The sequence below is a fragment of the Oryza glaberrima genome, chromosome 4 (genome assembly GCF_000147395.1).
Source record: "Oryza glaberrima chromosome 4, OglaRS2, whole genome shotgun sequence".
In the NCBI taxonomy this organism is placed as follows: Eukaryota; Viridiplantae; Streptophyta; class Magnoliopsida; order Poales; family Poaceae; genus Oryza; species Oryza glaberrima.
The window spans coordinates 28,780,655-28,808,643 of NC_068329.1; the positions used below are offsets into that span (position 1 = coordinate 28,780,655).

Below are 27,989 nucleotides of genomic sequence, written 5' to 3' on the forward strand. Positions count from 1 at the left end.
CGTGTTCTCATTAATTTCCTGGCATATAAATCATCACATTTACTCATAATCATTAGCTAAAAGGATGTTAAATATTCCCGGTAAAGAAAATAAACTTATGAGATCGTGAAAGTTTGATGTAACAGGAGAAAAAAAAGAATACAGTATAGACATCAGCTTTACCAAAAGCTGATAATTTTGGATCCAGCCAATGAACTCAACGTAGGAGAATAAGGGGAAAGAAAATGTACCTCATCCAAATACTAATGGGAGTAGGAAAGGTAAACACTAGGAAGACACCAATCGCCCGATGTCAGGAGCTCCAAATGAAATCATGTTGACGAAGGACAAATTAGCTGTGAACCCTGCATATATGCCCTATATAGATCCCATTCCCAGCCAAGATCGACCAATATTTTCTGAATCGAAAGATCAAATCAATGCCCTGATAATCCATATGAGCCACCAGATGAATTGGACGGGAACTTGATGAAAGCCCTAATAATCCACATGAGTACTGATAACATATTGTGGTGAGCGCTGCGCCGGGATTGAAAGCCTGCATGCTCGCAGAGCATCGGGAGGGGCTCGTGCTGAAAGAGAAAGCATCGATATTTAGCATTAAGAGAGGAATGGAATGAGTGCAAGAATGATGATACGTCTGGAGAATAAATGAAATTAACTATACCTAATTGCTCTAGCCGATGGCTCGGTGGCAGTCGATTAGTCAATTTGAGGCTTGCCGTTAAGTGAGTGAGGGTTGGTGGAGAATTTGATGGAGCTCTGCCTCAAGTCCCTGGATGATGGAGCCTGGAGGACCGCGCGCTGCGCAAGAGATCCGCTCGCCGTCCATCAGCCGCCCATCATGCAAATCAGCCGCCGTCGCCATGCAGTCCCGAACGATGCCAATCACACAAAACCCTAGGCCTTAGGTTACTTTCAACCATTTGGGCCAGGAAGCAAGCAGACGTGGGCCTCATCGGGTGGGCCTTGTATTGCACGTGATGCATTTTCCTTTTTTCCGACTAATCTTGTCCATCCAACGGCTGCAAAGTGACCTAATACATCGATCCAGCGGCTGACAACTGATGATGACGTGGCTTCACCAGAAGGCAGGAAAATGACATTAACTACAATAAGTGGGGATCAACTATATAGATATATAGGATAAGGGTGGACCCTGCGTCAGTAGATATTAGTTATTGTTGTTGTAGCCACAATGGTGAAAGAAAAAAATAGATAGTAAGCTGGACCCCACAGTCACTAGCCATGAGAGAAAGATGAGAGAAATCATTTGTTTATTCCTTATGATGAGATAGTAAGCCTATTACCTTGTATTAGTTACTCTTACTACTCTCACAATGTATATAACCTCGTGGTAGTAGTATTTTATTCCTTACTATCCACTTTAGATGCACATTGTGGATGCCCACTTTTATGTCATCAACGCTTCAAAACTGTCTGCAAATTCTGCAAGAGCTTCTTAGTACTCCCCCGTCCAATTTTAAGTGTAACCATGAGTTTCTATGTGCAACTTTGATTACCCGTCTTATTTGAATTTTTCTTATAATTAGTATTTTTATTGTTATAAGATGATAAAACATAAATAATACTTTATACGTGACTTATGTTCTCAAATTTTTTTAAATAAGACAGATGGTTAAAATTGGGCACGGAAAATTATGGCTGCATTTATAATAGGACGGAGGACTACAACTGAAGAATCACCCCGATGTTCCAACCTGGCATCAGGACAGAATAATGAATGTTTCGTAGGAAAGGCTTATCTGTGTAAATCCTGCTGATTGGCCTTAAAACACAATTTGTTAAAATTATGTAGTTTAGGTGGCACCCCGTTGGCACCGTTGTAGTTTAGTAATGATGGATGAGAAGTACCTTGGTGACATCCACAGAACCCACGAGGACGAAGTTGGTTCCCCCAAATTAAAGGAATAAGCTCATTTGACTCTCTTACCTAGTGAGTGAATCGGATTTGTATCCTTAAACCGTAATACCAGATATCTCCCCCCTCCCCTCGAAACTAATAAAACAGGTGTAAATTGACTCCCTAGGTGGTTTTGTAGGATGGTTTCGCTGACGTGACGCTTAGGAGGCTTTAAAGTTAAAAAAAATTGTGGGGCCCATGTGTCATCCTCTATCTCTTTCTTCTTCCTCCCCCCTCTCTCTCCCTTCTCGCTTTCTTGATCTTCCTCTCCCCTTCGGCCTTCTGCAAACTACATCAGCGTTGGAGCAGTGGCAGCGGCGATGGGTGGCGAGTGGAGTGGTGGCGGCGCTTCAGGCGGCGGCGGCAAAGAAGACAGCATGCACTCAAGGGCCGGAGTGGCGGCGACCGACGGGAGGGTTGGCGCTCGAGCGGCAGTGATGGGACGGGGGCCAGAACTGGAGCGGCGGCGGAGAGGCGTAGCACCGCCGGATTTGCTCCCTCGGACGTCACGTACAAATCCTGTGGGCATGGCATCTTAGACGGCAAGGTCAACGGGTGCATCCATCGACATCACCGCCACGCCGCATCCGTGTCTCTTCCCCTTCAGCTCTTCCCGCCGTCCGCGGTACCCTCCCCCTCCTCTCCGAGCGAGTAGGCGCCGGCGCCCCGCGCAGGAAAGGCCCATGCCACCTACGTCGCCGCATCCATCGCCATTGGTTGCGGGGTGCCTAACTAAGAGTCGCCCCGAGCCCATCACCCCCCCACTCATTCGCAGCCTCGACCAACTCGCTTGCTCTGTTGCCGTCGCCAGAGACAGGGTGCCTGGCCAAGAGCTGCCCCCGAGCTCGGCCCGGAGCAGCCTTTAAAATGAGGAGGGCAATGAAGCCGCGTCAAAGATGGCGGCGAAGCGGTGCCCTAGACAGCCATCGCCATCGCCGCCACTTGCTCTGCTGTTTTTCTTGGGAAAAGATAGAAAGGAAGATGAGGGCTGACAAATGGGCCCCATGTTTTTTATATTTTCTCATGATCACTTGATGTGTGCCTTCTCTGTATTTTGGTGACTGGGCTGATATGTCAGCATAATGGACAAAGTCAACATGCACGTCAGCAAAATCGCCCCCTAAAACCATCAACGGAGTCAAATTACACCGGTTTAAATAGTTGGAGGTTGAGATATCTGGTATTACGATTTAAGGATACGAATCAGATTTGGTCACTAGTTAAGATAGTCAAAGTAAACTTATACCCCAAATCAAACCACACTACAACCAGGAACAAGAGTACAAGGCCCTAGTGTTCATCAAAAGGTATAAGTTCACCTGAGGTCCCTTAACTTGTCGACGAATCCGATTTTCGTCCTTCAACCCGAAAACCAAATACAACGCGTCCCTCAACTGTCAAAACCAATGCACATGAGGCCTCTCGGCGGTTTGGACGGTGGTTTTGGCTGACATGGCGCTTACGTGGCTAATTTGACTCGGTCTCCATCTGACGTGGTATTGATGTGGCGCTTACGTGGCAATTTGATCTAAGAAAAATAATAAACCACGTGGGACCCACATGTCAGTTTCACACATAAATTAATAAAAATAATGGGACCCATGTGGAGCCCACATGTCATTCTCACCCATCCTCTTCTTCATCATCGAGATTCGATACAACTGAATAATAAGCTAATTCGATTTAGATTTGCATCCATGGTTTGCCATTTCATCAATCTGAACGCTGACGGCCTTAGCCGCTGTCAGGGTGCGCGCACCAGAGCCCGACGACCAGCGCGCGCTCCTTCTCTGCGCCATCGAACTCGCCGTTCAGCCGCGTCGAGGATGCTGCCGCCGTGCGTGTCCCAGATCCACTGCACGAGGTGGACCGCATTCTCGCGGCCGTTCATGACCACCGCTGGACACCGGCCGCAGGAGACCTCGAGGAGGACGACGCTGAAGCTGTCATGATGCTCATGCCCGCCGCCTAACACTTCTACCGCCCGCGACCAATCCCCCAGCGGCGGCGTGCTGCTGGAAGAAGGGAGGAGGGAGGATGAGGTAGGAGAGAGAGAGAGGAATAGAGAGAAGGATGAGTGAGGATGACATGTCGGGCCACATGGACCCCACTATTTTTTAATTATTTTGTGTCTAGATGATATGTGGGTCTCATAGTTTTTATTATTTTTCCATGATCGAATTAACACGTAAGCGTTACGTCAATGCCACGTGAGACGAAGACCTAGTCAAGGATCCACGTGCCACGTCAACCAAAACCGGACACAATAATACCGAGGGATCCTCTTTGTACTGTTTTTGTAAGTTGAGAGATGTGTTGTGCCTAGTTTTGTGCTCAAGGGATGAATTTCGGACTCGGTGATAAATTAAGAGACCTAAAGTGAACTTTTTCCTCATCATAAAGATCCTCCAGTTCATGGTTCCCCTTTTGGCATATTGGGCCTAGTTGTTGCTATCAGGATGTATACCAACATACCAAGTCGGGGTTCGCTTTTATTATTATTATTATTATTATTTTGTGTTATAAAAGTTGAAGGTATGAAATAAGTTAACGGAAGTTACGTGATACATAGCTGTAACTTGTCAAGAATTTGTCGAACGTTTGGTCTGCCGTGGATTCAGTGACCCTGGGATGTACGCTTGATAAGATCAATATGATTCAAAAGAAGTACTTCCTCCTTTCCTAAATGTTTGATACCGTTGACTTTTTAAACATGTTTTACCGTTCATCTTATTCAAAAACTTTTGTGAAATATGTAAAACTATATGTATACATAAAAGTATATTTAACAATGAATCAAATGATAAGAAAAGAATTAATAATTACTTAAATTTTTTTAATAAGACGAACAATCAAACATGTTTAAAAAAATCAATGGCGTCAAACATTTAGGGATGGAGGGATTACTTGTTATATCATGTTTACACTCTGCTGCGTTGTTATTAATTAATAATTAATAGAATTATAGAAACCAGCAGTTGTTCTTGCACACACACATAAATTTGCAGATTGAACAGGGGTTGCAATATAATCGGATTTCACAAGTTTGTGTACTAGTATTTTCCTACAACCTAGGTACTGAACGATAATGTGGCATGAATTTGCATGGTACTACATAATGATTACTACTCCTTCGTTTCATATTATAAAGTAATTTTAACTTTTTCCTAATTAAACTTCTTCAAATTTTATTAAATTTATATAAAAATATAGTAATATTTTTAACACAAAATAAATATGTTATTAAAACATGTTCAATGTTAGATTTAATGAAACGAAATAGTGTTTTAAACGTTTCTAATTTTTTATATAAATTTGATCAAATTTAATAAAGTTTGACTATGGAAAAAATGTCAAAGCAATTTATAATATGAAACTGAGGGAGTAGATTGGATGATGCAATAGAGATAAACAGGGGAGCAAACATCCATCTGCAAACCAATATATACACAAAGAAGCTAGTAGCTGGTAAAAACATCATCAGTATAACTGGTATACTTGAGTGGCAAAAAGGTACTAGCTAGTAATCAGTACATATACTTGACTGGCTAGCCAAAAATAGTAGTAATCAGTATATTAACAAGAACGCAGTAAAAACAGCCGACGGCAAAAATGTTAACAGGAGTGGCTGCATGCACTGCATTCTGCATATGGACTCCCTCCCAAGGAGGCTAGGAGAAGCTAGGCAGGTGGTAGTATGGCATATGTACTCCTAAATGGTTTGTGCATAGAGCTAGTAAGAAACTCAACATCAATTATGCTTTTTTTTTCAACAGCATATAGGCTAACTAAACTCGAGTGAGGGTCGATGCTTGAGTCAAAAGTCAATGAAGGCACGCCCCCAGAAAGGCAATGAGGCTCTCGTAGGTGGCGAATCCTCTCGTCCCTGGAGCGAAGCCTGTGCCCCTGCCCGAGCAAGCTTGCAGTACACGTCCCAGTTCTTGAAGTGGTCGTCGTCGAAGGCAGTGGTGAAGATGCGAGGCGTGGGCGTATTGGGCACCAGGGATGGCCATGGCATCACCCATGGCTGCAGAGTGGGACCATAGAGTCCAGCTGCAAAACCCATGACGATCCGCGTCAGAAGCTCCCGGAAACGGACGGCCTCCGATATGCTGACAACTGTTCTCAGCATGCTCCGCTTTGTTGCCCTTCGGCTGCTGAAGGCAGAAAGGCTCCAGTAGGTATCAGACTGTCCATGGAACCACATATCTAGACTGCTTGGGTCGCCGGCGAGTCCCCTGTAATTGCCTTTGAACGGAAGCGGTCGGGTCCACTGAAGCTTCTCCGCCTCAGTGATGTCCGTGCCCAGGTCGGCATCTTGGAGCGTCTGCCATATGTTGCCGTGGAGGAAGCCGAGGAGGTAGAGGTTCTGACTTGCGAAGAGCAGTCTCACCGGCTCGCGTGTGCCTCCAGCCCAGTTAGGAGGGGTGTGCAAGACCACCACGAAGTGCATGTTGTGGTTCGGCACACTGGGAAGCACCAGAGTCTTGTACTTGCAGTAAGCCTCACCAGCAGCTGGGCCTGGGAAGATCTGACCGGCGCTGATGATGGGGACCACTCCCTGGTTCTCCGCCGCCGACAAGTGACTGACATGTCTCTTGATGTCACTAACCATCTGCACATACGAACTTGTCATTCGCTGGCAATCCTCGTACAGCCTGAAGTGGATGTACGGACAACCGCCGCTCTCCTGCATTTGTTGCAATCGGAAAGACAGAGACATAATTATATACGTTAGTTCGTCGATTCGATCAGAGAGTAAGAGATACATAACCATTATTCAGATATATAACCCAATCAAGTGTAATCAACAACATGCCCGCGCAGAAATTGGTTATTTCGATCAAACACATTCATGCATGCGTGTATATATTCAGATAAGTGACTGAATGAATGAATTAAGCGATCGTCCGATCGAGACCGATTAATTCCATCAAAACAGGAACTCATACATATGCATATATTAACACAACTCAATGAAAACGAAGCACGTAACAGTATAGAACAAAGCATATGCAGAGACTTATTAATTCCATCAAACGTACACGTATGCATTTACAGATTTTTGATCAGAAACTCATCCATATTCAAACAAAATGAGGAGACATTAAAAGGCAGGCATGCACTAGGCACGATCGATGGAGCATTAAAAGCCAAATCGTTGTTCCTTGAAACAAAAAAATGGCAAATCTCGTTCATTCAAAAAGGAGTTCGTTAAAAAAAAAAAAACTCATTCGTCAGCACCCCCCCCCCCCCCCCCCCGGGGGGCACGGCTTGTACGGGGATCTCTCCCGGCGGCGGCGGCTGGGGTATCAGAAGAGAGCGCGGTGGCGAACATCCCGCACCGCCTCATCACCGCCCCATCCGACAATGTAAACCTAGTTTTTCTATCCGCGCGCGCGCGCCGCCGCGTGCATGGTTTAGTTTCCGGCGAACTAACTAACTAGTTAGTATCCTTCTCCCGGTCCGGGAGGGAGATCGATCGGAAGACACACGCGCCGCCGCGTGGTTTAGTTTCCGGCGAACTAACTAGCTAGTCCCAAATCCCAATCCCATGGCTATCTCCACCGCGCAGCAACCCGATACCCGGCCGGCCTCTCCCCCGGACTCACGGAGCGCACGACGAAATGCATGCGTGCCTCGCTGCTAGCCAACACCATCGAGCGCGCCGCCACCCGGCCGCCGTCGACATGCCGCCGACCTCAACCTGGTCGGCCTCTCTCCCTCGCAAACCAGCCGCGGAGCGCACGACGAACCCCCAACCCGGCGGCGTGGCCACCCTAGCCCCAGTTCCCCACCAACCCGGCCCCAACCCCTTCGTGCTTCGCGCACTAGCCCGATCAGCCCTTCAAGTTCACCGGCCGGCCGGAGCGGAGGACGACGAACACACACGCGCTCACCATTTCAGATGGATCAACACGCAGGTTGACGAAGAGCAAGCACTTGCCTGAAAAAGTGGATTCATGACGGCGCGCGCGGCGGGGCCTGCTCCCAGCTGGACTCCTCTCTCCTCCCTAGCTCCGGCGGCGCGCGCTGCCGCCGGCTTCCCTCCTCCTCTCCGGCCTGTCGCCTCCCCTCCTCTTCTCCGGGCGCCTCTCTCCCTTCCCTCTCTCTCTATGCTCCAATCTCTCCGGCTTGTTGATCAAGCGCAATCCGATCCAACCCTCTCTATATATATATCGTTCCCGTGCAACATTACATCCACCTTTCCCGTTGGCTTAGAAGCTTAGTTTGAATTGAAAAGAAAATATCTTAGCCTTTGCATACACACACCTCCAATCGCTTAACTAATTAATAATTATGACCATTAACAAACACACACAAATATTATCTATCACGAAACAAATACACAAACTTTTGATATTTTATTTTTTTAAAATATGAATATGTTTGTTTTAAACAAGAGGAATATTTTATTTTCAAAGCATAGTACAATACACTTATGCACGTGCACGCTTAACCTTATAAATACGCACACAAGTTCTATCCGTATGATCTCTTTCGTTACAACTAACTAGGCCATTATATACCGGTAAAAGAATAATTAGCTAGTAGCGACATGGCATCTACTTGGCAGTGCAACATGTTTCTTTTGCTTCCTATTAGTGTTGGGTGATCGAGCCAGAGATTCAGCCACCGAAGAGGTGGAAGGAGCTATAGGTAGGTAGGTATAATTTTTTTATTATTCGATGTTTCACTTAATATATTTTGAATGTTTAATGTGTGCTAAAAAATATTAACTAGAGTTTAAACTGTGTTGCATTTATTTGAAACATGATATTTTACGAATATTTCGATGTTTCTACCAATGTCTTTGATGTTTCACGCATGATAGATAAATGTGTTTCAACTAAGATGAAATTGTATTTGTTTGAAACTTTTTTTTTTCTAGCGACGAAACATTTCAACACGTCAACAAATGGTCGGGGCGTCCTAGTTGTTTCGGGAGAAAAAATTATAGAGGTAATTCAAGATTTCAGGGTGAATAAACTAAACATTTTTCCACGCGCCCCATTGGTATGCATAAAATACTCCTACTCTATACTACTCCAGTTGAGCGGGCCTCGGTATCACTTGGTCGTCCGATCTGCTGCTCTGTGCCCTCAACCGTCCGGATAGCACCACGCATGCACACGGCCGCTCTCCATTCGCATGCCGCCGCCGCCGCCACATCCTCATCTTCTCCTCCGTTGCCGGCGATGACGCGTATACCGAACGCGAGGGACGGCGGCGATCCGCTTGACACAGAAGATGGATTCTGGAGCAGCGGCGACCAGCGAAGCAAAGATCCGATCGAGGTGGCGACGGCGCGCGGTCTCCTCCTCGTCCTCCTCGGCAATGGTAAGCTTGACTTCCCTTGCTTATGCTCCTTCCTTGTCCTGGATCTTGGCTTGCATATCCCATCCTCATCCCACCCAACCTTCGTTCATCTATCCCATCCCCCCGGCCCCCTTCTTTTTTTTTTGTTGTGGTTACATTGCTCTGATTCATGCCCATTAGGTTTTTCACCAAAATGTTGGAGGTGCATTGAAATTAACTTGCAGTATTGAAGGGCTCCATGATACGCATCACACATTTCTCTTCTTCATATGCAACCTGTGTTTTCCTCAATTTCATCAATCCAAGAATAATAATAAGAAAATAAATATTCAAGTTCAATTCTTAAAAAAAGGATTTCTCAGGAATAATCGTACTTCTGTCGTAGTACACATTTAGCATTTCTCATTATGAGCAAATGGATATCCTAATGTGTAGGTCGTTTTAGATTTCTCTACTCTTCTCTAAATGTATGTTGTTATAGAACTTTGACTCTTTGCGGCATTTGTCCCTTATTTTTTCGTCTTATGCCCTTGCTAATTGAATATGACTTTCCTCATGCATAAATGAGATATCATTTCCAATGTGTAATAACTAAAGGGCAACTATTCGTTTAAAAAAAAAACTAAAGGGCAACAAGGCCATTTTAAGTTTTTAACAGTTTCTTAATTCCTATGCACAACTCTAAAACAACCTTTGTTTGGAATCAGACAAAGTACTATACCGTTTTGCGGATTGAAAGGTAACAGCTATGCTAATGATTTATCTTGCAAAAAGAAAGAAAAAGCTAAGGTGGTAATTAGTTTTCTGGTTTACCAATCTGTGCATTCCTTTTGTTAACTTGTATACATACATTTTATACTTAATGATGTTCTTGCAAACTGTATTTCAAAACAAACTGATGATAACCTTCTAAAAGAAACAAACTGATGATCACCATCTTACCTGCCTCTCATACCTCTACTGGAAAACATGTTGTTCATATTGCTCCTGCTCACTAATACAAGCTGCAGGTTGTTGTATATTAATATTACCGAAAGGTACGTCTTCTCTTTGTTCTTGAAAACAAGATGAGGCTCTACATCCAATTATGCTTTCTTTTGACCGAGTGGGGCAACTCTTTTTTATGTGCTATATCCTCCAATTCTTCAAAAACTTGTCATTGTAACTGCCGAACTGTTTCTTGCTTTAATTGCTACTTGGTTTGAATAAGTCTACCTGAGTGAATAAAGCTGCATTGGTGCATTCTTGTGAGTCCAGTGTTCTTTTAGCCCTCTAATTTCATGCAGAGTTTTCCATTTAAAATTTACTGTTGGGAGACTATTCTTGTGGCTATTGATATTTAGGATCTTAATGTTTCCTTCAGTTCGTTGGTGGGGTCTAGGCACCTATAGTTGCATGCCATGGATTGTATTATTCAAGTCTGTAAACATGTTTGAATAAAGCTTGTGCTCTTTCATTTTTCTCTCTAGGTTAATTCAAGTTATAAATGTAGCTCTGTATGTACTGAAATGCCTGGTTTTTGTGCTAAGTTTAAGTTCATCAGGAGGTTTGTGACTCTGTTAAATTTGGGAATGATCTGGCTCATGAGGTTGGTGTTGTGAACTTGCGATACTTTTCTTTGTTGCCACTATATTCGACCAGGCCAGTACTGATGGCTGGCCCCTTTGGTCATTGAACTGCCTTGCTGCTTACACGCAAAAATAAAAGGTTAATGCTGCTTTACCAGTTCATTTCAGAACTCCGTTGCAACTATAATTCAATGCTTGATGGTCTTTACATCTGTGTTTTTCCACATGATACAGTACACATTTTGTTACTCTTGCATTGCAACTATCAATCCCTGACAAAGTAACCAGTCACTGTCGTAGATATATTCATATATAATCCTTTGCTCAGGAAAGACAATGTGTTTTGTCGTTTGTTTTTGTAAATAGCTAATGCTGCTGTCCTGAACTTCTGGGTCTCATGGGAGTTGAATCATGCATAACTACAATGTCTCTTGGGTCATCCACTACAACACACTGACTAAATATTTTAGCTGTTTTTTTCATCTTTACTTTGTTCGAGTTATGTTTTAGTTCATTAGAGTGAAGGATAGAGTAACCAATCATGAGATAAATTTATCCTTAGGCCAGGAGTATGCTTTTTTGTGTACTTATCAATTTAATGGTTAAGAGGAAATTATAGTAATATGTAACTGATAAAATAGTAAGCCATATATGGAACAATACATATCCGGCATTTCAAATCATAAGATTTCTTAACTTCTACTAAAAAGTTTTGTAGATTCCTTATATTGTTTCCTAATTTTCTAGAAGTTGTTGGGTGGTTAATCTATGTTAGGTATTGATTATTCATTGTCTTTTCGTGGAACAGTAATGATGATTTCATAGAACACATTTTGGTTGCTAATGGTTTTTTGGATCATGTGTTTAAGTGCCATGTGGAACAAGGATGGCCGTTTAGTTTGCTATGCAGTACAGTCAACATCTGCTTCTCCATATCTACTGTCCTTCGTGTGAGAGAGGGGGGACATGAGGTTGCCACAGATGAACTTTGCTTGCCATGAGCAATTCAAATGGCTTATCGAGGGATTTTGGGTAGAGAGCTAATTGAAATACTTTTGTATTTTGTCTACTGGTATTTATTAATCGTGCAGTTCAAGCTATTGACGAGTAAATTGGACAGGGTCTAGTGTCAAACGAAACCAGTACTAGAAACTCACCTGATTCTGTGTCTGCAATCTATCCCCGGGAAGTGGTACACATGTGAACTAAGTAGGGTCTGTTTGGTTGTTCCTGTGAGGACAGGACATAGCTTGGGGGTGGTTTGGTCATTGTGCCCTGGCTATGAACCTAAAATGGAGGAAAATAAATAAGCCAGTTGGAGAGTGGCATTTTAATGTGTACAATATCTGGAGTGGCCTTTTATCGAATTCCACTAGGAGTGACACTCCATCAATTTTATCATGCTGATAGTAGTTCAAGTTGTCGTATTGCTTGAGAATGAGCTGGAGTTGTTTGTTGGATTGCTGTAGGTATGATTGTTGCTGCCATTTGAGTAAATCGGGAAAATATTTCAAAGTTAACCTGACTTGCTAAAGTACAGGAAGGAGACTGACCAGTGGCTTGCATCACCAAAGCAATCGACTCAGTCTTGAAGGTTTACTCTCCTTTTTTTTAACTTTTCTTGGATTCATGGACACTTAAGTCCCTAGTGGCACAAATTACATGTTCTCATATCACCGAATATTGAAACAAAATGGGATGTATTTTGGTTGTTCATTTTCTCAAGAAGTATCCATGCACACCACTGCACTGGAATAACATAATAAATTCAATAGTATAGTGATGTGCAATTTGCGTAGATTCCCTTAGTTGATCGTATGCCACCTTTTCTTTTATTGAAACGTCCGTTTAATTATGTTACAGGAAATTGGAGATTTCGAGAACTGGATGAAGATCATGGATTTTGATTGTAAAAGTATAAATGCAGCCGTCCCTAACATTTACCAATCTTGACTCAGCCAGTGGCTAATGTTAGGAAGAGATTTTATCTTGCTCCTCACTTAACAATTTTTATCTCAGATATGAACTCTGTTGTATAGATCTGTTTTTCTGGTGTTCTGTACACAATTGAAAAACAAAAGCTTGCCAATCACTTTTTACTGTCAAACTATATAAAACCTCTGTTGCTCATTGTCTAAGCCAGGTCTATTCACTGTCCATTTTGTCCCTGGCAAATTTTGGTGTAGACGTGCCGTGTATAATGATATCCATCGCTTATAAGCAACAGCTATGGAGGAGGAATCGTGTGGTCACATTTTTCGTTTAGCTGGACCTGAATAATACTGTCTCTGTAGTTGCCCATCTGTGCCTAGATTTTTTACTGCCACCAAAACACATGTTTTCTTCTGCTCCATCTGGGAAGCGCAGCCAACAGATGCTCGATGGCTTTGAAAACCAATGCTCAGGATTTACAAAACCGCACGGTTATCGCGGTTACTATGCATGATAATTTTTTTAGTTTTTAAAACCATGGAATGTCTCGCGGTTTTCACGCTAACCGCGTGGTTACCGCCTGCAGTAACCGTGCGGAAAACAGTAAGGGAACCCTGCAGCCTCCATCTGCAGTTCTGCACCCGTTTGTTGCGACCGGCTGATCACCCAGAACAGCTCAGAAGGTAATTTTTAAAAAATGTCAGACGATATTGTTTTTTTAACACAATCATAATATTGCAATCAAAGTTGACAGCAAAAAAATTAAAACAAAAGGGTATAAGAACAATGAACTTTGTTTAGACAAAATTTACTATATTGCATTGCATTATTAACAATATATGATTAAGTAAGGCGCCACAGGCTTCACAAGTACGGTGTACTGCGCCTCATTTGTCATCAGACCATAAGAGACCAAGTAACCTTCACAAGCATCTTAACACTACCACAAGTAACTTCAGTCACGTCTGAACCATTGAATTTTGGAGTAAAATCAATGGTTTGCGTAACACAGCCAGTTGGAACTTCGTCATCCTGATTAACAACGGTCAACAGAAGCTTCTCCTTGTTGTGGACAGCCATGACACGTCGAGATAACTGGACATCAAGATTGTCGGCCATCACACAGCATGTTCTGCTATCAAGAAGAACAACTTTATCTTGAATGTTGGTGGTGCAAGCTACGACTTCTCCACAGAAATATCCCTCCACAACCTTGATTCAACAGTAGCCTCCACTGCGTCTTTAATAACTGCATATCTCAACTCCACGGTGCCGAGCTTACCGACAAAAGTGTCATTTTCGACCTCAGTTTTGACCTTTATTGTTCTTCGGATGCCATCAATCATAAGCAATCCCTTGCTATGCTCTTTTTTCTTCCCTCTTAATCGGTCATCCTTAATTCTGAGATCAACCTCAAAATATACAGCGTCTTGTAACACGAGTCCTCGAGTTGGGCCAGTCAAGATCAACGAATCGTCCTGTGAATCAAGTAACATGATAAGGTAATGTCGTGTTACTTTGAATGCAAAATAATAAATATAGGAACAAATTTAAGTAAAAGCGTCATATAAAAGCTATTACCAAAGATGATACAAAGCATATATAGGTCTACATCTGCATCTTACTAATGCCATGATATGGTCAACTGCTGTCATGTATGTACACTTGTTAAACTTTTATACCATATAACTTTTCAACAAGACATGAGAAACAACTCACGAACAAAAGATATTGGCCACATTATAGATGCAACATCAACTAAAAAAGATGCCATAATAAATTTTGGCCATGTTAGATTGACAATTAATAAAACAGAGCGCAAATACCAAATGAAAATTGACTGCAGATGAGAGCAGTAAGACATTTAGATTCATATACAGATATGCAAGATGGCAGTACAATTTGATCGATGGATGTGAAGAGAAACAGAATGCACTGTTCTTTGAAAAGAAAATTAATGCTTTTTAGTACCTTTGAGTTGATGAGTTGGCAATCATCTCTAGGGTGACGGAAGAGATAAATGCACTTCTCATCGAGGCTGTCTCTAGCAATTACAGTGCCATAAACATTAATCGGGAAGCCTACATCTGAGCTTAGTATCTTCACTGAAAGAATGTTTACAGAGTTGCGCATCCGCAGTGCCTCATGCTCATTGTAGATTCTGTCAGTGTATCGCATTGGACCAAGAGGAGCTGCATTGCATGAATTCAATGAACCAGGTTACTTGTAGTAGTAACAAAAACAAGGGAAAAAAAATAGTGCCAATTAACAGTTATGCAGGAAATTCAATATACTGCAGTTGCTTCTTCAAGTCAATATATATATATAATACATTTAAAATACATTGTGAAAGAAAGATTGTTTCATAGTAATTGCTTGAATTGAAGACTAAGAGAGAGGGCATGGGGGAGAATTTAGATGCTTACACTCCTCGTTGAGGTCGAAGGTGAGGGGGTTAATGAAGAATATTCTGGTGAAGTAGTGAAGGCCAGTCTTGGGATTGAACTTGCGGTTCTTCTTGAAATAGGCCTCCTTCGCCTTCCTCACCTTGGTCTGCTGCTCCACCACCCGCGCGCGATCCTCTTCCCGCACCCGCCGCCTTTCCGCCGCCGCCACCGACTCCGCCACCGTCGCAGCCTCGTCGTAGAACAAGGGCTCGAGGTCCACCTCCACCTCCTCCTCCTCCTCCTCCTCCGGCGATACGCCGCCGTCCAACCCCAGTACGCCATCGGTGAAGAATAAATCCATCACGCGCCCAATTTCTTCATCGTCGAATACAGAGACGTCGTGGCGCCCCATCGCCGCCGCCGCCGCCGCAGTACGCCGAGAAGGGCAAGGAAACTCCTTCTGGGGTTTGTTTGTTGTTCTCGAAATCGACTCTTGTTTTGCTTTATTTATTGATATATATATATATATATATATATATATATAAATAGATATATATTGCTGTATTCTATTAGGCCGGGATTGGTGTTGTAGGTGGGCTGGTCTGTGCTGGATTGTGCTAAAAGGGCCGGGCTGCAATTTGTTCCTCCAATGAAAATGTTCGCTACATATCCCTCAATACTAGGAAACGCAGCCGCTACGAAACCCAACCACAGGATTGACACGTGGCACGAGCCCATGGAGAGCAACAGGCTTCTGGCTGTTGGGCTGGTCCGTGTATATGGCCCAAGCTGACACGGAGCAACCAAGTGCAGTAAAATTCTAAAAAAAAGAAAATTTGGAAATTTGATTTAGTCACGGAGTTCAACCTGTGAATTCACCGTTCATACTACTGATAGGTCGAGTTTTATTCACGTCCCTCAATCATAATACAGGGTATAGAGGGTCCCCAACTTGTAAAATCAGTATAAATTGAATCCATCAGCAGTATTAAAGAACCCTGTATTCACCGTGCATGTCAACGTATCTATATACCTAATCTGTATCTGTACCTAATAACAAATACACAAGAATTCCGGTGAAAATTTTTGTCCGTCGTCACCTAAATTTTTCCGACAGCAACATCCCGAGTCCACCACACAAAAATCATCCCGAGTCTGTGTCAAATTGGTTCTGTGATCTAGATTTACATATAATGTGACTAAATTTAAACCATTTCATTTCATGTTACACCAAAAGAACTTGCATATACAACATGCAAAAATTGGTTATAAAATTTCCTCGAATTAGAACCCAAATACAAGAATTGAAGAGCGGCAAACGAAGAAAAAAATCCAAATCGAGCAAAAAATCCAGCCACCAGAGTGATGGACTTACCGGTTTCAATCTTCATCCACACATGGCATGATTCGTTGCATGCGCTCCCAATCAGCTTCACGTCATCGTTGGATGTCGCCAGAGACACGAGAGGCATGAGTTTGCCGCCGTCGAGCTTGAGCCATCATTGCCACCTTCGAGCTACCGCCATTGCCTCCCAATGCCCATATCGGTGAGAAGGGTGTGCAGATTGGCCGCCGGTGGTGGCTCGATCGAGCTGCGCCGCCCGTCACAGGCGGTGGCAGCCTCAGGCCAAATCTAGCAAGGAGCACGGTGGCAGCGGCACACCGACAAAGAGGAAAGGGGCCGACGGTGTGCGGATTAGGGTTAGGTTTTCGTTGACTTTTTTTTTGTATCGAGTCGGGGAAATTCGAGTGGTCCCTCTCGCGTTGGGCCAACGTTGCCCCTAGGCCGGTGCGTTTTATGGGCCACGTGTTCGAGGTTACTGGGCTAGAATCATGCGCAATTCGAGCCACGCGCTGCCGCCGCTTAACTTGGTGGGCTTTCTAGCCTTTTTTGAGTTTTTCTTATAGAAATAACACCAGTACCATTTTAATTGTTTAAAGTTGCTGAAAAATTATGAATTTTATGACTGCTTATTAATTCAAATATAGCAAAATATAACCAACGAGAAACTTAACTAGATGTTTTTATTATGTGGATTTATTTTCTAACCAAGGTGTAGCGCCCGTTCTGTCGTGGCACCTAGCGGGAAAACTATCTCTTAAAAACCCTAATTGCGAAATCCGTTTCCCTGCTTGTTGTCTAGTGTCCGTGCCATCTCAGATCTCGAAGCCCCGATCTATCGTCAAGTTCAATCCCGAATCCAAAATCCTTCCCAAATCAATCCCTCCGCAAAAGTCTAATTCGCCTCCCTAGGGTTCGATGGGCCGAATCCCTCTCGGCCCATCTCCCCCTCCTTCCCCGGGCTCTCTCTCTTTCTCTCTCTCTCTTTCTCTCTCTCTCTCTCTCTCTCTCTCCCTCTCCCTCTCCCCCGTTCTGCCCGAGCGCTGCACGCGCGTGCGCGCGAGCCGCGCCGAGCTGAGCGCCCCCGCCCTCGCTGCCGCCTCCCGCCGACGCCGGCCAAATCGCCGTTGCTTCCCGCGCGCGTGCGCGCCGTGGTGGCCGACCGCCTGGTCGCCGCCGCCGTCAGCCTCTGCCGCGCCTGCCGTGCCTGCCCCGCGTCTGCCGCCGAGTCGCCGCTCCACTCCAAAATCGGTCCGCCGTCACCGCCGTCGTCATCAACCCGGCCCCGCCACCGCCGCGCGTGCCTCCAAGGGACGGAGGCAGAGCCCTCCGCCCCCCTCTGCCGCGTCGTCCTCTCTCTCCCTCCTCCTTTTCCCGAAGTGGCAAGGGGGCAAGCCCCCTTTCCCCTCCTCCTTTTCCCCTTTTCTCTCCCCGCCAGCGTCATCCTCCCCCCACCTCTGCGCCGCTTGACCGCTCGCGCCACCCGCCTCATCTCCTTGACCGCCCCAAGGTCGGTTTCCAAACCGACATGGCCGTCCTATAAACCCAGACACCCTCCATTCCTTTTCCCCTCCCAAACCTTCACCGTTTTCGCCCGCGCCATTGCCGTCCCTCTCGCCGACCGCCGCCGTCGCGTGTGCGGGAGGAGCCGGCACGAGCAAGGACACGGAAGGGGACTCCGGGCGCGCCCTCTTCTTCCTCTTCCCCAGCCCGAGGCCGGAGAGATCACTCCCGTGCCGTCGGTTTCTCGTCACTGCGCCTCTTCCCCGCACGGTAGTGTCTCCCTCCGTTCTCCCTTCTCGTTCCATCTCCTCCCCTTAGACTCGGGTAGTAGCACGAGTAGCCTTCCCGTAGCTAGCTGGCGCCGGCCCGACCGTTGCCGCCGCTCGCTGTGTGCTCGCCGCCGTCGCCGCCCGAGCTCCGTAGCGCCCGCTCGTCGCCGGCCTCGCTCGGCGTAGCTCCGCCCAATCCGACGCTAGCAACGGATTCCCGTAGCCGCGTAGATGCTCTCACCGCCGGGAATCGGCCCCTCGTGACCTCATCGCCGTTTCCCCCTTCTCCCGCCGCTGGTTGCCGCCGCCGCAATCCGCCGCCGTCGAGCATCCCCCGGCGAATCCGAGCCGTTGGCTCGTCTCCCCTCGTCCCGTGCAACCTCCCGGTGTGCTCGCTTTCACTTGTACCGCCGTGGTTCGCTCCGCCGATCGCCACCGCCGTCCGCCGTCCGTTCCGGCCGCCATCGTCGTCTACCTCCTGCCGGCCCGCGTGGCTGCCACGTAGGCGCCACGTCGGCGCCACCTCGGCCGCAACTGGACCGACCGACCCAGCCAGCTACCCCCTCCGTTTCCCTCCCCGTGCGCGCGGTCCACCGTGAGCCGTGAGGCTGCGCGTGGGCCCGCCGCACCGCGTCCTCCGCGAACCGCGCGCATGCACCGCGCCTCCCTCCCCAAACCCTAGCACGCCCCGCGTGCACCTCGCTCACGGTGAGCCGAGTCGCTGACAAGCGGGTCCCACCCGGGACCACGCGGGATGGACCCGGCCCACCGGCTCTCTCTCTCCTCCCCGCCCGCGCGCGCGCCTTGGGCCGCCTTCTTGGGCCAGCCGGCCCATTAAGCTCGGCCGAGCCGCCCCTTTCTCTCCGGCCGCGCCCTAGCCGCCCGAGGGAAGTCTAATTTCCCTCCCTCCTTCTTTTCTTTTCTTTTCTTTTTCAAAAAGGATTTAAATAAATCCTTTTCCTTTAGACCAAAAATCCAATAATCTTAGAAATTCAATATCTTCCCAACCGTAAGTTCGTTTGACTCCGTTCAACTTCCAAAATTCCTCAAATCTCGAGATCTATCCAATGGCATGCTTAGAGGTCAATAATAGGGCTTTATTTTCACCGTTTGTTGAGTTGTTCCGTTTCACGTGTAGTTTCGGAGCCCGAAGACCCGCAGTGCGAGGATTTCGAGGATCAAGCTCCAGATCTCGAGCAAGGCAAGTCACCTTTGATCATCTTGCACCTATAATTTAAATCTAAGTATTTCTTTCCGCAAATTTTGCATGAATAGGATTTACACAAGTAATTCGGCCGCGGCTCACGAGATAGCCTGCCGGCCCCCAACCCTAATTGCTGCAATTACCCTCCTTGATTTATTGAGCACTTAAACCTCCTTTGTCGACTGTTGTGCTTCGATGCATGGGCCTTCGGGCACGGGCATCGGAACACCTCCCCTCAAATTTAAAATATCCAATGATGGGTAAAACTTGGGGTTTTACAAAAGACTTGGAAAACCCGACACCTGGGTCTGTGCTTGCGAACTAAATGAATTTCCAAATCACGGACCGGGAACGTACCGGGTGTACGGTTTCCTGCTCTTGCACTTAAGGACCGTTTCCTTGGAATTTCATCCGAACATAAGATAAGTACAACCACATGGGTGGAATGGGACACCCCTGGCTGAGTAATTAGCTAATCGGGGGAGCCTTGATGCCAAGAGACATGTGGATTCGCCGGGGTGGTGTCGGGGAGGACCCCTGGGCTTCCTGGCACAGTTTGGTCTGGGACCTAATCTGGTGTTGGTCTAGGACCCCTCTCGTTGGCATATGGTGAACCTGTGTCGGCTTTCGAAATGCCTTGTCATGAAAGCCTTAAGGTCTCTAGTCGTGGCCGTTCTGCACGGGCTGGATGATCCGGGTTAGTAATGTCGTGTGGGTAAAGTGTACCCCCTCTGCAGAGGTTATTGAACTATTCGAACAGCCGTGCCCACGGTCATGGGCGGATGTGAGGTGATTCCTAGCATAGTTTTGTTTGACTACTACCTTGAAAAATTGGTTGTTGAGGAATGGGTTTGATGTTTGGAAAATCTGCGGCTGCTGGGATCAGCCAGGCCCGGGTGGCCGTTTGAAAGCTGTTGATGGGTGCCAATCTTGTTCAATTCAAAAGACTGATACATTGCACATACTCCGACCGGACGAGACGCACCGTCTCATCCGTGTCGTTTGAGAAGCACCCACTTAGTCGTTTCAGAAAGGAGTTCAAAATGAAATCAATTGCAAAAACAACAGCCTTTCCTTGAAGCCTGCATTAAACACTTATTTCCCATGGCTTGCTGAGTACTCCCGTACTCACCCTTGCTCTATATAAATAATCCCCCCCAGTTGCTAAAGAAGATGAAGCGGATCCCGCTGACGAGGAGTTCTTCCAGGAGCAAGCCGGCTACGATGAGTTTTAGGGTTTCGGCCTAGTTCCCAAGTCACGCCTGTGATGTGTGGTCCAAGTCTTGGCTTCCGCTTCCCTTTTGTAATGCAGTTGTGAGCTCGGGATCTGTCCGCAGCCCAACATGACTATACTCTTACTCTATTATAAAGAGACCTCTGTTGCTGTGATATTCTGTCTTTCTGTGATACCAGCTCTGTTTCCTGGGACTGGTATCGATTTACAGGTTAATTTGGAGCGTCACGGGCTAGTTCCGCTCGGGATTAGTTCAGGGCGTGACACAAGGTAGACTATAAATTCACGTAAAATTAATTTCATCATAACTCCTAATAGCTGTTATACTATTAAGAAAATATCCTTACCCGTTGCAATGCACGTGTATTTTTTCTAGTCGACTCCGGTGGAGAGGACAGGGCTACCGCACCTGAACCAAACTGAGGAGGCGGCGTCGATGAGCCTCCTTTTGGATATGATAAAATAATAATACTGACATCCAACAGTTAATTATCACCTTTGTGCGATGCCCTCAAGCAGAAACACATTCTTGTGGTGTCTTTCATCAAAGAGCGTAAACTTGTTGGTGTCCTCTAGCAAATTTTGGCTATATTTAAGTTGTGTGTATGTATTTCTTGTACAATACCCTTAGGGTGAGTTTGAGGAGGAGGAGATTGAGAAGATTGGGAAGATACGCAAAACGCGGTGAGCCATTAGCGCATGATTAATTGAGTATTAACTATTTTAAATTTAAAAAATAGATTAATATGAATTTTTAAAGCAACTTTCCTGTAGAAAATTTTTGCAAAAAGTGGACTGTCTAGTAGTTTGAGAAGCGTGCGCGCGGAAATCGAAACAAACTCACCCACTTTTTTCTTCAGCTGCCGAACGCAGCCTTAGTTTCCTGTGAAATACCGAATATATACATTTTGTGGGTTTCAAAATTAAGTCATGACAAAACGGAGTGGAAGAGAGGAAGAGGGATGCAGCGGCTCAGATTGGCTTAGTTGGAGCCCACTGCGACTACCGAAATAGATCCCGTGGAAGAAGGGAAGAGGGGATGTGACGGTTGAGCCTCGTCTCACCAAAGCCCACGTCGACATACTCGGAGACAACAATGTTAGGTGAGTTGGGAGGAGGAGCTTGATGTGGCGGAAGAAGGCGAAGAGTGATGCAGATAACAAAGGAATAAGAGAGAAAAGGAAATCGCTGACAGGTGGGGCCCACTGGTTTTAAAATACTTTTTGGCTGATTAGACTACCACGTGCATGCCACGTAAGATCAAACCACTCCGGATTGAGTCGGGATTTGATTTGTTCGGTTTGAAGGAATGGGGGTATAAAATTATTGGTATTTGAGTTTGGGGTAATTCGAACAATTGCAATAGTTAGTTTAGGAGGTAATTATGAGTTTTTCTAATATTAATTAAACTCAATTTTCCTTTTCATCATGCAATTAATATACGTGGTGTAGTAGTCTCAATAATGACAGGTTTTTCTCATGGAAAATCAGCAACAAGTTGATATTAGGACATGTGCTAAAGTTTGATATGGGCTCTTAGGGCCTGTTTGGCACAGCTCCAGCTCCAGCTCCACCTCTTCTGGAGTTGGAGCTCATCCAAACAGTTTCAGCTCCACCAAAACTAGGAGTGGAGCTGGGTGGACCTCTATTACAAAATGAACTAGAGTTGTGGAGCGGGGTTTAGGCAGCTCCACACTCCACTCCAGACCCAACTCCTGGAGCTAAATTTAGGAGTTGGAGCCAGGGGTGGATCCAACGTGGGTGTAGGGGGACTTGAGTCCCCGTACTCCCATAAGACCCATGGATACCCCCGAAGCACCCCCTTCGATTTTTTTCATCATGACTGATAAACTAAATGTCTCTGGATGGCTGGAGGTTGAACAAACTGTGTAATTGAGCCCCCCCCCCAAATTTTTTTGTTCCTAGATCCGCCCCTGGTTGGAGCTGTACCAAACAGGCCCTTAGTTAATATAGATCACCTATATATACTATCCTCTTGTAACAGCGGAAACAAACAAGATCTCTTAACTATTAGTGCACCGAAAATTTGCAAGATGCGACTGAAATTAAGTTAGTTTTCTGCTCAACCTTGATGTGTGACATGAATTAATTAATTAATCAGCGTCTGTGAAGCAAGAGAGATAATAATAAGCTAGTATATACTCCCTCCGTTTCAGGTTATAAGACGTCAAGTTTATAGACAAATATAACAATATTTATAATACTAAATTAGTTTCATCAAATCAATAATTGAATATATTTTCATAATAAATTTGTCTTGGGTTGAAAATGTTACTACTTTTTTCTACAAACTTGATCAAGCTTAAAGCAGTTTGACTTTGACTAAAGTCAAAATATCTTATAACCTGAAACGGAGGAAGTAACATGGTACTAAGATTTTTGCGTAGCTCAACTAATTTGGTTCCTTGTGGTGAAACCAGTTTACTCGGGTTCAAATCGTATATTTGACTCGGGTGCTCGCATTTACGACTAATTATTTTTTCAGTGGTAGGCGACGTACTCGTCGACAGCTGTTGATAGAAAACATGAGGCCTGGGAGATCTGCTTAACTTCAGTGCAGGTCCAAAACTCGCCTTCGGATGTATGAGCGTGCCAGTTGATTTGATCCTACAATCAACAAGAAACAAAGACAAAGAAACCGTGATTAAATCCATAAATGATAGCCGATCGGCTAAATGCCGATGACATATCATTTATCTTTGAGCCGATGTCATATGTAAATCGATCGGCAATTGTTAAGGAAACAAATCAGAACTAAATCTACTCGATCGGCTGTAAATATCAATGATATATAATCCTTATATCGATATATACTTGAATCAAGTGATTGGGATAGATCGGTCACCTTGCCGAGACAGTATAAATCACTTAGATCGAAATATATATTAATAATGAGATTATATATATTCATAGCATAGCCGATCAGATAAATCTAGCGTGTATCGGCTAATACTCCGATACTACTTTATATTAAGATGTTAAAGCAAATAGAATATACTAAACAGAAATCTAATATACTTAAATGCAACAAGATCTTAACATGAAGGGTAGATCTAGCATGTTAATTGAGCATGTAGAACAAAAGCAATTGGATCAGATAAGATCGGCTGAAACTCCGATACTACCCTAATCGGCAACCAGTAGGCAGGCTAGAGATTGAAATTCTAAGCACGACTTAATAGATCAAACTCAACTGATACAGCATTAAGTATGAAAAGAAGAACAATATCTAGACAATCAAGCCGCTGGATGTTTCATAGAGTGGTGGATATCTCATATAATCTAAGCCAACATCGTTATTTAACCTAATCGGCTGCCTTCTATTAGCAGATGTTAGCCGATTGTAGGTTAAATGACGATATTGTCAAGGATTATGCAAGATATATGATAACTTGACGGATTACATAAACAAGATTAGAGTATCATAAAGATGGAAGCACTAATCTCGAGAACACAAGCCGCCATAACAAGTTTTACCTCTTGTTGAAGATCGAAACCAATGCAGCTCAACTCGAAAGCAATAACTCGTCGAAATAAAACGAAAGCAAAAAGAGTGGTGATGCGCCGAAATTGTATTGAACGTGTGTGTTAATCATTACATAGGGCTCGGGGTCTATTTATACCCGAGAAATACAAGATATGTCCAGATTGGACACGACTCTTATCTCTAACAAACTCTAAGATACCACAAGTCTTTGCGGCAGACTTTTGCCCACATTTATCTCTAAGGAATTTACATAAAATATCCTAATTAATAGATACAATTGCCTTCCCAGGACTCTATCCATGCATGGCAATCATCTTGAAGCACATCAACTCGAACCCAATGTCGCACACGGGTCGTATTGTCGGAATCGGCTGTATCACTTAACCAGTCCGACTCAGACTTAGCCGATCCCAGTCGTAGCCGATCCGGACTCCAGCCGATTCTTACTCTATTTCCGAAAAAACCCTTATCTTTGATTCCGCTTCGATTTCATCTTCATCTCCGATGCTGATATTACCAAATTTGGTCGTTAACACATGCCCCCCAAGTCCGGGATATTTGGTAATGTTCCGGATTTGCCGTGTATCGACTCCGAGCAAGTTTCGCACTCTGCCGTTTTCCCGATTGTTACTCTAGCGCTTCAAATACTAACCGTTATCCCCGAGAAATCTCACACCGTGACTTCCGTTTTCCCCGCTTAAGCGAAACTTTACCCTCTCTCTCTCTCCAGCGATTCCTCCGACGCGCAAGGCGATCCCCAGGCAACTTCATCTCCAGCCAGATCTCCGCCTGCGACGATGTCGACCTCCGCCAGCCCATCTGCCGCATCATCAGCCGAATACGCTGAGGTAAGTTACCATTGGCTAGATCCCCTTTTCATCATTGGATCGGTTTTCTCTCGCCTCATACTGCTTTCTTTTCTCGGTTACTTTGAACTTGTAGCATCTCTCCAATTTAGTCGCAATTCCAAGCTTGTCGCATGAAAACCACTACTTTTTCGGCCCAGTCGGCAACCCCGACCCCACTGAGTTCATCATCGGTGAGACCAATAGGATTCCTTTCAGACTGTCCAATCCAGATCTAGGTCATTGGAAGAACACCTTTAAATCTTGGCCGTCTCTAGAAAAAACTTCACCCGAGAAAAGTTGGATTACATGGTTCAAGCACATGTCGGCTAGCAAAAGAGTTCACTGGGACGAAATCAGAATCGGCCAAGCACTTGACCTAACCATAGCAAACTCAGCCAAGGATGAACCTCTAATGGCAGCTACCTCTTATTTCTAGTCCAACACCATCAACGCCTTCTTATTCAACCAAGGGCCGATGACCCCAACTCTCATAGACATCATTATGATCACGGGTCTGGATGTCACCTCAACGGCTAACCCCATGAATCTGAACATGAAGAACCAATGCGACTTCAAAACCAAGAGCATAGGAGGTTGGTCAGGCTATGTAGCAGCATACATGGGCCAGGGTTCTGTCACCCCTCGAGAACATGTGGCCTTTTTGCTAATGTGGCTAGAAAAATTCCTCTTTTGTGGATCAAGCTGTGGCCCTACAACCAACTAGCAGTTCGTAGCCGAAGCCTTGGAAGCAAAGAAACAATTTCCTTTAGGCAAAATCCTCCTCGGCTACTTGTACCAAATGCTGAATAATGCTTCGGCTAAGTTAGCTATCGACTCAGTAGTCGGAGCAGGTGGACCATGGTGGCTGTTGCAGACTTGGTTGAATCTAATAATCATGAAAGTCGTTAATCGGCCATCCGTCACAGAAGCTGAATTTCCAAGATTAGAGCCGATTATAGAAGATGACGAAGAACGCACTCATCGCCGATGTATGTCATATGGAGAATACGCATCCACACCGGCCGATGCTGGAGCAAAGTTATCAGCCGAACTGCTCAAAGATTGGTTTTGCAGTTGCTATGAAGGCTTTTAAAAAGATGCTCGAGTTTGGTTTCCCTATGAAGATTCAGCAGACCTCGAGCTCCCATCAGATTTCAGATTCGAAGACGTTAATCATGAAAGATTCCAAACATCCAGAGAAGTCTTCACAGCTGCAATCAGTCCATGCATTCTTCCAGTCGGCATCCATCAAGGAAGAAACATCCAAGCCTCTTACGAATTCTATCACCCAATGAGTTCAGCTAGACAGCTTGGAATGGGCCAACTCCCAATCGGCTTATTCTTTGCTGACAAGATCCAATGCCGAGGAGAAATTTCATCAACTTTGATGATGGATCGGCTGCTCAGCCTTCCAGGACCCCCTCTGGGCAGCATTGAAAACATAGAGCTAGCAATGTTCAGGAGCAAAAACTTTGATAGATGGTGGGGTGAATGGAAGTTGCATCTATTCCACCAACCAGCTTCAATGTACATGACAGACCTCTTTCCAGATGTTGTCCCTCAGGTAAGTCTTTGACTTTACTTGATTTCATTTGAATAACTGCTTAGCCGATTTACCTTAACTAATCTCTTCCTTGATTTGTAGACAACAGAATCCTCTCCTCCTCGTCAAAGCAACAGTGGCAGGGGCATCACCTACGCCCCAGGCTTAATTCCTAATGGAGGTGGGCCATCTCCTCCTGTCATCGGCTATGATGCCCCCAAGACTTCAGCTCTTCTTCAAGGGCTCATCAGAGAACCAGCCGATGCCGGCAAGAAAAGGAAAACCAGATCATCGGATGTAGATACTTCAGCCCCGACTCCAAAGAAGAAGATCAAAAAGAAAGCTAAACTAGCTGATGATCTGCCTGCCCTAGATCCATCCATTGAACAAGCTCTGGATGAAGAAGAAATCGGAGAAGATGTTGATCAAGCCGCAGCTGAAGTAAGCGATACTGAAAGAACACCATCGGCTTCACCTAAGCAGACCCCTCCAACTCCTTCTGCTCCAACTCCTTTTACAAGAGTAAGCAACCTTCTCTAACCACTTTTGTAATCATCTCACTTTATGGCCGATTGTTCACACACCTGGTAATTGCAGAAAAGGAAGGCTGCTGTGAAGAAGAAATCGGCTCCAATGGCATCTAAACCAGCTCCACCGGTACAATAGCCTTAATTCTTTCATTAGTTAATCTCAGCCGATTTTATATAACACTTGCCTATTTTCAGCCTCCTTCCCCTCCTTCTCCTCCTATTCAACAATCATCAAGCGATCGGACCCCATCGGCTGTAGGGAGTCATCACATAGAAGAAGAAGTTCAACCAACTGCTCCGGCTATCCCAGTAAATTTCTTATAACCAACATATGCAGATCGGCTATGCCTATTTGATCTCTAACTCTCTTTAAATCATCACTGCAAGTCTTAGCCGATCTTTTCTCTTTTGATATCAGAGATTATCTTGATGAAGAGATAGAGGTTGACACTACTAGCAAAGCTCTAGCTCCTTTCTCTGATGACGTAAAGAAAACTCTTGAAGACATCTCTCATTGGCTAGAGACATCGTCACTAGACAGCCTAGTAGTCGACTGTGGATCAATTAGGACTCGTCTTCATGAGGTCCAAACTCAAATCCCAGATGAGTTAGCCGATATCCTTACTTCAGCTGTTTATCTTGAACAACATCAATTTAAACTGGAAAAGGCCAAGCTGAGATTAGCCGAACATCGAGAGCACAAAGATATTGAAGCAACAATCCAGGCTAATCGGCAACTTGTTCATGAAGAAAAAGCCAAACTCGATCAATTATCTGAAGGCCCGATCAAATCCAATATTGACCGGCTTGAAGCTCGCAAGATTGAACTCTTAGCACAACTTCAAGAATGCAATGCCGAACTGGATTTAGAGCACAA

At 45.1% G+C, this 27,989-nt stretch overlaps 1 protein-coding gene and 1 pseudogene across 2 annotated transcripts; one reads left to right on the forward strand and one right to left on the reverse strand.

The window, feature by feature from the left end:
• The first annotated feature begins 9,012 nt into the window (after positions 1 to 9,012).
• LOC127770644 (uncharacterized) lies at positions 9,013 to 12,934 on the forward strand. 2 transcript variants are annotated; one of them, XM_052296437.1, is made up of 3 exons: positions 9,013 to 9,265; positions 12,353 to 12,406; positions 12,676 to 12,934. In XM_052296437.1, the coding sequence occupies exons 1-3, from the start codon at positions 9,052 to 9,054 to the stop codon at positions 12,717 to 12,719; spliced, it is 312 nt and encodes a 103-aa protein (XP_052152397.1). In that variant the 5' UTR covers positions 9,013 to 9,051; the 3' UTR covers positions 12,720 to 12,934. The 2 variants fall into 2 exon arrangements, 1 of the variants encoding a protein (XP_052152397.1); XR_008017031.1 differs by having other exon boundaries at positions 9,153 to 9,265; positions 12,282 to 12,406.
• Positions 12,935 to 13,202: 268 nt separating this feature from the next.
• Positions 13,203 to 15,607, reverse strand: LOC127770638 (uncharacterized; annotated as a pseudogene).
• Positions 15,608 to 27,989: the final 12,382 nt, after the last annotated feature.